The sequence below is a fragment of the Stenella coeruleoalba genome (genome assembly GCF_951394435.1).
Source record: "Stenella coeruleoalba genome assembly, chromosome: 10".
Taxonomy (NCBI): domain Eukaryota; kingdom Metazoa; phylum Chordata; class Mammalia; order Artiodactyla; family Delphinidae; genus Stenella; species Stenella coeruleoalba.
Window position 1 is genome coordinate 25,934,244 of NC_137156.1, and position 9,485 is coordinate 25,943,728.

The following is a 9,485-nucleotide window of genomic DNA, read 5'->3' on the forward strand; positions in this document are numbered from 1 at the left end:
TCTGACTAGTACAGAGGCTCCTCGCCTTTTAACGTTACCGAGACAACCTCATTCAGGTGCCCTCAGAAATTCCCTCAAACACACAGGAAGTTAGGGGTCAGGAGGAAACAGGGAACCATGATTAATGTCCAAATAGAAACTTCTTTCTCATGACAGAGAAAGGGAACTCAAAGTCTATTCTAAAGACTCCCCAGTTTAGTAATCTCATGAGGAGAACCAATCAGTGTTTTAGGACTAAACGACATCATAAGTTGCTGAGCAACATCTTGGGTTGAAGGTGCTATTACAACATGTAGAACACAGAGACATATATAGTCTCTGAGTTTACTGTACATATATTGAGCATCTCGTAAGAACAAGGCATTATGGCAGCCAGCAAAGGGCAAGCACAGAAAAATTATATTGGTTAGGTGTGATTAGAGGAGGTTAGGATAGAGGAGATGACAAACCTAAATTATAGGATCAGACTCTCAGCAGAGACTGATACTGTAAGTCTCCTCTGGCCCATTCCAGTGCCTCCAGGACACACAGTCCTCAACAATTTTAGGGCAGAACTGTGTGTGCGTCCTCCCAGGCATCCAGAAGTCAGGATCAGAGGATGTTCAAAGCCCTTAGATACCGGCTTCCCTGGTGGCGCAGTGGTTGAGAGTCCGCCTGCTGATGCAGGCGACACGGGTTTGTGCCCCGGTCCGGGAAGATCCCACATGCCGTGGAGCGGCTGGTCCTGTGAGCCATGGTCGCTGGGCCTGCGCGTCCGGAGCCTGTGCTCCGCAATGGGAGAGGCCACAACAGTGAGAGGCCAGCATACCGCAAAAAAAAAAAAAAAAAAAAAGCCCTTAGATAATCCAAAAATCAGCCATGTGTAGAGTCTTGGCTCTTCTGAACTGGGAGGGGAGTAGTAGGGCAGGATGAGACCTCAGCAGTGTAGAAAACACTGTGGAAAACCCACCCTAAGTATATGTGTCATGACTGATCTTCAAGAGTAAACTCACCATCTCATGAGCCGCTGCACTGCCAGGTCTCTCCTCCTTGGAAGTATTTGGATTCCAGCCCTTTCTAGGGTTGGTTTAACACTTTCCTTTCTGTTTTGCTATATTTTCAAAAAATGAGGGTCAGTCAACATGTGCTAACTTTCAGTATTCTCAACAGTGAACATCAAGATAAATTCTTTGAATCAGAATTTTCATCATGAGGAAGTAATGGTAAAGCCCTCCTACCGGTTGTTTTCTCTAGTCTTCCAGGTAAAATAAGCTCTGCCCCATTTACTCTCTTTATTCATCTATCTGATTCTTCAGGAAAGGTATGTGCCCAAAAGTCTTTTCCAATCTCAGGACATATTTAAGGTAATGGGAGTTAGGAATAGGTTTCCCCCTTTCCGGTCTACTATCTCCAGTAACCACTACCTACGTTCCAAGGTGTAGCTTTCCATACATCTCCAGCTTTGGGAGTGTTGGAATTCAGAGTTTCTCTTCTGATGTTCTCCTGAACTGTCAGGGATCCCAAACTCTTGGGTAGAGTTGGCCACCTTGGAGTCTAGGACACTGGAGGGAGCCTGAAGCAGTAAGAGGCGCCTTAAGGGCAGCTGTATCACCCAACACTGCCAAGATTCAGGCATTCCTCATAGCCTGACCATTTACCTTCCTTTTAGATGAACTACTGTCCCTTAAATAAATTCCCCGGCTGTCACAGCACAGAGACATGATCTGCCACTAACTCTTATCTTAGGATATTTCCATTGATTCTATTCTCACTAATGTGCTTCAGGCAGATCCATTTCTGGCACTTGGATTGGGATGGAAGAGTCTCTGAGTGATTGCCCATCATTCTTGAAAACTCGATTCTTTTGTTCTTTTTGTTTGGTTGTGAGTTTGTTTGATTGATTAAGAAGTTCCTTTTCATCTAATGAACAAAGCATCACCTTTCCTGGACCCTTTGCAAAAGTCCATCCCTTAGCAACAGCAGTGTCATATCAAATGATTTTTCTGATTGGCTGCAGCTCAACTGATTTTAAATTTTAATCAGTCAGGCTCTGAAACCCTACATTCTCTTTACTTGTATTCCAGTCTGTTGTGACCCACCTTGAGCTCTACTGACCCTCATCGAGACACCTAAAAAGAAAATGGCCATAATTGGAGTCCCAATACCAGGATTTTTCATCACTGTCCTGATAAGCCTTCAGGAATCATGGGCTATCACAGGTAAGTGCTGAAAGAATCAAAAGTAGGGATAAATAAGTTCTGAGAGCATCGGAGAAGTGAACTGTGGACATTTGAAAGACAATCTTTGGAGTGAAAAAGAAGAGTGACAGGTATTTTCTCGGTCTAACTCTAATGTTATAATAAATTGTAGTTAGAAGAGTTCTCTGCTCACCAGCAATTGAAGTAAAATTTAGATTAGAGAAGCAAAACTCAATTGTATACTGATTAATACTATTGACTTTGATATAAGCCAAACTTTCAGGGAAATATTTTCTGACAGGCATTAACAAGATACCTTTCTGCTCTTTAACTTTTCATTCCTGGAAAATTAGTAAAAATTAAAAACCTCATGTAATTTCATGAGGATTAAATCAGAAAAAAGTATGAGATTTCTTGGCACCTGTTCTTAACTATTTTTGCCACGGTAGCTATCTTTTGGCCTGTCAATTCTGTCAGTCTATTTGGAGCATAGACATTATACTAAAGATCACTAGAAAGGAAAATCACCAAAAAGCAACCATTCACCCAAGGGAGGGGGAAGGGCAGCCATGCTGATATGAATTGCATTTAATTTACTGTCTCTTGGGACGGTGATAACCCCAGTTACAGTGGATCTTAAAAGGATCTTTGGTCGCTGTAACTTAGTAATATTCTTAAGAGAGTAGAAAAATTGAGTAAGGAAGTGAAGTGTCTGATATTACTCTCTACCATCTCCAGAGCAAATATTGTGCCGTTGTGAAGGTGTATTGTGAAAAAACATTCTTCGCCCAGAGTGACCCCCAAAGAAGGTGGCAGGTAGACTGGAAATAAGTAAAGTAATAACCTAGCTCCAAGACCCATGATGACAGTGTAGGTTTCTATTGCCCAGAAAGAGCCACATACAAGGATGCCTTCCAGGAAAGATAGCTTCCCTTGGAGCTAAAAGAGGAAGTTAGAATGTGTGTGTGTGTGTGTGTGTGTGTGTGTGTGTGTGTGTGTGTGTAGCTGCAAATGCTAAATAAATCCCTAGGTTTATCAATATACAGTCAGATTTTAAAACCCACCGCTCATTTACATGCACCACAGAGGCAGCATACTCTTCAATTGTAGCTTTCTTATTTCAAGTCCATTATTCCCTTGGTGTAGATTATTCTGACTATCAACCATAATAGAATATGTCCCTCAATGACAGTCTCAATCTAAAGATCTTTAAGGTGCAAGGGAATGTTGGTGAGGTCAATCCAAATATAGTACTTCCCTCAGAGGGATGCAGGGTGTGGGTGTGGATACAGGAAAGTGAGTGCTCCACAATGCTACAAGGTCTCAAACTTAATTATTTGGGTACCACAATCTCCAGTCATATAGTCCATGGGTCTGGCCCTTAAACATAAAGCAGTTTCTGATGCTAAAGTACTTGTTGTAATCCCGATGATATACTAAGAAATTACTTAAAACTAGTCTCATTTCATCTTAAAAACAAACCCAACATGGAAGCAAAACCACAGTAGAATATAATGGGAAAACTACATATAAATAGATAAAGTAATCTACTCAAGACCACTAGGTAGCTGAATGAGAATTCGAGATTTAATTTGATTCCAGAGTTCAAACCCAACCTTTTAAACATTGTTTCTCTCTTCTTAGAGTTATGGTGCTCTGAGACATGCCCTGGGATTCTGGCTTAAATTATTTAATTCCTAGGTCAAGAGAGTGAGAGAACATTTCTCTCTTAGGGGCTACTGCTGAAATTCTAAAGAGGGAATCATTTCTCAGGCAGTAACATAGAGACAAACAAAAGCTTCATGAGACTCTAGTTTTTCAGCCCTCATTTCCTCAATCCACACTCTCTACATTGAACCTTTGCTTGTCCACTCCCAGCTCTGTTGTACACGAATGTCCTTCACCCAGGCCTCATCTTCCCACTCATCCCTACTCTCCATCACTCCTCCTTTCCACTTGGCCCTCTCTTTCCACTACCCCTGCCCACATGTGTGTGTCTCACATCCTGGGTTCTTCTTCAACTCTCTCTCCTGGTTCCCACCCTAATTCCCTTTCTTGTCTTTTCAGAGGATCACGTGATCATCCAGGCTGAGTTCTCTCTGTCCCCTTATCAATCAAACGAGTTTATGTTTGACTTTGATGGTGATGAGATTTTCCACGTGGATATGGAAAAGAAGGAGACAGTGTGGCGGCTTAAAGAATTTGGAAATTTTGCCAGCTTTCAGGCTCAGGGTGCATTGGCCAATATGGCTGTGGGAAGAGCCAACCTGGACATCTTGATAAAGCGCTCCAACCACACCCCAAACACCAATGGTAACTCTCTCTGCTGCACTCCTAGGCTTGGGAATTGTAGCTTTAAATAGATACTTCAGCTCTTTGTGTTATGTTACTGTGACTGCCTTTCCCTCCCAGGGACCTGTTCTTGCCATATGCAAGCTCCAAATTCTCATGCCACCAGCCCAAGAACTTTATGAGTTTGTTTCTTTCTTGATGTGCTCACATCTCGTCTCTAGCATCTACAGTCTCTCATAAAGTCATTGCCCTGAATCCATGCCGGGGGAGCCAGGAATGAGGTCCTTGGGTATCTTACACCTCAATGTTGGTTCCCGTTCATGGGGGAGGGTATCAGAGCTGGGTATCTGAGACCATGACACAGATTCTCAGGGCACAATTTCAATTGCTTTTTCAGCCTTGGTGGGAGGGAGAAGGGCAGGGTTAAGCAGGGAAGGCTAATTTCTGTCACCTGTCCCCCAGTACCTCCAGAAGTGACTGTGCTCTCAAACACCCCTGTGGAACTGGGAGAGCCCAACGTCCTCATCTGTTTCATCAACAAGTTTTCTCCACCAGTGATCAATGTCACGTGGCTTCAAAATGGCAAACCTGTCACCACAGGAGTGTCAGAGACAGTCTTCCTGCCCAGGAATGACCACCTTTTCCGCAAGTTTCACTACCTCCCCTTCGTGCCCTCAGCCGAGGATGTCTATGACTGCAAGGTGGAGCACTGGGGTTTGGAGGAGCCTCTTCTCAAGCACTGGGGTAAGAACTATCCTTCAATCTCCTGTATTTTACGGTTTTCTCCTGTGACGCATGTGTCTGGCCCTTTGGGGCCACAAGTCCCCTAACTGTTTCATAACAGCTGCTCCAATTCCTGTTCCTGGTCTCCCATTGCTCAGCTTTCCCCACTTGTAATCTGTAATTCCCTTAATACGTCATCCTGTCTTCCTCTTATTTAGTTGATGAAAAAATATTCTTTTGACTAAGTACCCTATATTTGGTCCTAAGTGCTGCTCCCTACCACATGCATTACTTCTGTACTCTGATTTATTTTTCCCCAGAGTATGAAGCTCCAACCCCCCTCACAGAGACCACAGAGAACGCAGTGTGTGCCCTGGGCCTGGTTATGGCTCTGGTGGGCATCATTGTTGGGACGATCTTCATCATCAAGGGTGTGCGCAAAGGCAACACTGTTGAACACCGAGGGCCTCTGTGAGGCACCTGCAGGTGGGTTTGATGTGGTCAGAGGAAGACATATATGGAATGATCCAGAGGAAGGAAACAGAGTGAGGGAAAGGACATGTGATGCCTTTAAGGGAAAACAAGTGCAAAAGTCATGGCCCTTGATTTATCTTTGCTGGACAAAATCAGACATTGCTGTCATCTGATATTCCAAAGCCTCACATTCCTATGTCCCTTTCCATACATGTGCCCCTAAAACCACACCTCCTGTCTTAGAACTTATCTCCAGTGCCTAAAATAATTGTTTCACATTAGAATACTGAGTCCTGTGATCTGGGAAAGTCAACTTCAAGATTAAGACTCTTCCTGGCTTATATTTCCTGAGCAGGATATCTGTTCTGAAGCATTTCCAGAGCTTCACTCTTTGGGGTTTAGGGTAGATTCATTGTGTGAAGTGGAAATCTCTTGGAGGCCAAAGCCTGTTTTTGCCCCTCCATTCTGAAAAATAGTGTCAGAAGGTCTAAGAGAAAGTAAAGCATGGTCTGCTCATTCATGCTTACTTGGAAGGTTTGAAAGGTTGTATTTACAAGAGGTCACACAAATACTGAGAGACTGTTCCAAAGTCAAAGGATTAAAGGTGAAGAGGAAGGAATCTAAAGGTGAGAGCTCAAAATATTCATCTTAAACTCTATAGTAACTGTGTGTGTCCTGCTACAGGTAATGGACTTTGTTAAAGAGAAGATCGGTGAAGATATTTCTGCTTTAATAGCTTTACAAACCCGGCAGTACTCCGATTTTTCACCTCGGTGACAGCAACCATCCTTCAGCACTTCCCAACCCTTTAGCTACTCTAAGAGTAAAGACGCCTTCTACAATCTCCAAATTCTAATGTCTAGTTATTTCCTGTCTATTGCTCCTTCTTGTATTGGCTTTCCCTCCATTTTCCACTGTCTTTTTATTATCACCATGTAATGCCTTTGGAATAGAGCCCATAGGATCCTTTCTCTGCTATGGAACCTTTTGAATGTTCTATGGGCTATCTCTTGTAAACTTATTATTTTGAGTTTCTTCTGACTGCAATTGTGATTTTTCTGAATACAATAAACTTTGAGTCGGTCTTCAGTGGAGTTTTTGGTATCTGAGCCAATTCTTCATGGTGGCTGGGGAGTATATGTGATCCTTTCATCCTGAAATGTCTGAATGTTAAATGTATCTTATAGGCTCTGTAGTTAATCAGAAATAGCCTGGTTCATTAGGACTCAAGTCCATTCAGAGGATCTTCCAGCTATCAAGTTGCTGTGGTCTGGTCCTCATATAGAAAACCCTAGAGTAGGGTTTATTTGTTGAGAGATGACTTAGCAACAGGTTCATAATCTGGTTTGGATTCTTCAGCCTCCAAATCAATGAGATATCTGGATCTTCAGGAGAGTGAATCTTAAATCCTAAGGAAGACTTCTGATAATGGATGAGACAGATGGTGGGGAACAGATGGTGGTGGAGCAGTGAGCAGAATAGAGGAGCGTTCATATACATAACAGGATATCCAAATCAACACCACGCATTTTAGACTTAAGGAGGCATGAGATTGACATTACCATTTTCTTCTTTTTTTTTAACATCTTTATTGGACTATAATTTTACAATGTTTTACAATGTTTTACAAAGTTTTACAATGTTGTGTTGGTTTATGCTGTATAACAAAGTGAATCAGCTATACATACACATATATCTCCAAACCCCCTCCTTCTTGCATCTCCCTCCCACCCTCCCTATCCCACGCCTCTAGGTGGTCACAAAACACAGAGCTGATCTCCCTGTGCTATGTAGCTGCTTCCCACTAGCTATCTATTTTACATTTGGTAGTGTATATATATTAATACCACTCTCTCACTTCATCCCAGCTTACCCTTCCCCCTCCCTGTGTCCTCAAGTCTATTCTCTATGCCTGTGTCTTTATTCCTGTCCTGCCCCTAGATTCATAGGAAGCATTTTTATTTTTTTTTATTCCATATATATGTGTTGTGTTAGCATGCTGTACTTGTTTTTCTCTTTCTGACTTACTTCACTCTGTATGACAGACACTAGGTCCATCCTCCTCACTACAAATAACTCAATTTTGTTTCTTTTTATGGCTGAGTAATATTCCATTGTATATTTGTGCCACATCTTCTTTATCCATTCATCTGTCGATGGACACCTAGATTGCTTCCATGTTCTGGCTATTGTAAATAGTGCTGCAGTGAACATTGTGGTACATGACTCTTTTTGAATTAGTGTTTTCTCAGGGTATATGCCCAGTAGTGGGATTGCTGGGTCATATGGTAGTTCTACTTTTAGTTTTTTAAGGAACATCCATACTGTCCTCCATAGTGGCTGTATCAATTTACATTCCCACCAACAGTGCAAGAGGGTTCCCTTTTCTCCACACCCTCTCCAGCATTTATTGTCTGTACATTTTTTGATGATGGCCATTCTGACCAGTGTAAGCTGATACCTCATTGTAGTTTTGATTTGCATTTCTCTGATGATTAGTGATGTTGAGCATCCTTTCATGTGTTTGTTGGCAATCTGTATATCTTCTTTGGAGAAATGTCTGTTTAAGTCTTCTGCCCATTTGTGGATTGGGTTGTTTGTTTTTTTGATACTGAGCTGCATGAGCTGCTTGTATATTTTGGAGGTTAATCCTTGGTCAGTTGCTTCATTTGCAAATATTTTCACCCATTCTGAGGGTTGTCTTTTCGTCTTGTTTATGGTTTCCTGTGCTGTGCAAAAGCTTTTAAGTTTCATGAGATCCCATTTGTTTATTTTTTTTAATTTTCATTTCTCTAGGAGGTGGATCATAAAGGATCTTGCTGTGATCTATGTCATAGAGTGTTCTGCCTGTGTTGTCCTCTAAGAGTTTGATAGTGTCTGGCCTTACATTTAGGCCTTTAATCCATTTTGAGTTTATTTTTGTGTGTGGTGTTAGGAAGTGTTCTAATTTCATTCTTTTACACGTAGCTGTCCAGTTTTCCCAGCACCACTTACTGAAGTGGTTGTCTTTTCTCCATTGTATATTCTTGCCTCCTTTATCAAAGGTAACATGACCATATGTGCATGGGTTTATCTCCGGGCTTTCTGTCCTGTTCCATTGATCTATATTTCTGTTTTTGTGCCAGTACCATACTCTCTCGATTACTGTACTTTGTAGTATAGTCTGAAATCAGGGATCCTGACTCCTCCAGCTCCATTTTTCTTTCTCAAGATTGCTTTGGCTATTCAGGGTCTTTTGTGTTTCCATACAAATTGTGAAATTTTTTGTTCTAGTTCTGTGAAAAATGCCAGTGGTAGTTTGATAGGGATTGCATTAAATCTATAGATTGCTTTGGGTAGTATAGTCATTTTCCCAATGTTGATTCTCCCAATCCAAGAACATGGTATATCTTTCCATCTGTTTGTATCATCTTTAATTTCTTTCATCAGTTTCTTATAGTTTTCTGTATACAGGTCTTTTGTCTCCTTAGGTAGGTTAATTCCTAGGTATTTATTATTTTTGTTGCAATGGTAAATGGGAGTGTTTCCTTAAGTTCTCTTTCAGAATTTTCATCATTAGTGTATAGGAATGCAAGAGATTTCTGTGCATTACTTTTGTATCCTGCTACTTTACCAAATTCATTGATTAGCTCTAGTAGTTTTCTGGTAGCATCTTTAGGATTCTTTATGTATAGTATCATGTCATCTGCAAACAGTGACAGTTTTACTTCCTCTTTTCCGATTTGGATTCCTTTTATTTCTTTTTCTTCTCTGATTACTATGGCTAAAACTTCCAAAACTATGTTGAATAATAGTGGTGAAAGTGGGCAACCCTGTCTT

General features: G+C 41.5%; 1 protein-coding gene across 1 annotated transcript; it reads left to right on the forward strand.

Annotated features, from left to right (window-relative positions):
• The first annotated feature begins 2,060 nt into the window (after positions 1-2,060).
• LOC307192478 (HLA class II histocompatibility antigen, DR alpha chain) lies at positions 2,061-6,754 on the forward strand. The gene is made up of 5 exons (XM_079933390.1): positions 2,061-2,198; positions 4,245-4,490; positions 4,932-5,213; positions 5,513-5,678; positions 6,351-6,754. Exons 1-4 carry the CDS (start codon positions 2,120-2,122, stop codon positions 5,665-5,667), a joined length of 762 nt encoding a protein of 253 aa, XP_079789516.1. The 5' UTR covers positions 2,061-2,119; the 3' UTR covers positions 5,668-5,678; positions 6,351-6,754.
• Positions 6,755-9,485: the final 2,731 nt, after the last annotated feature.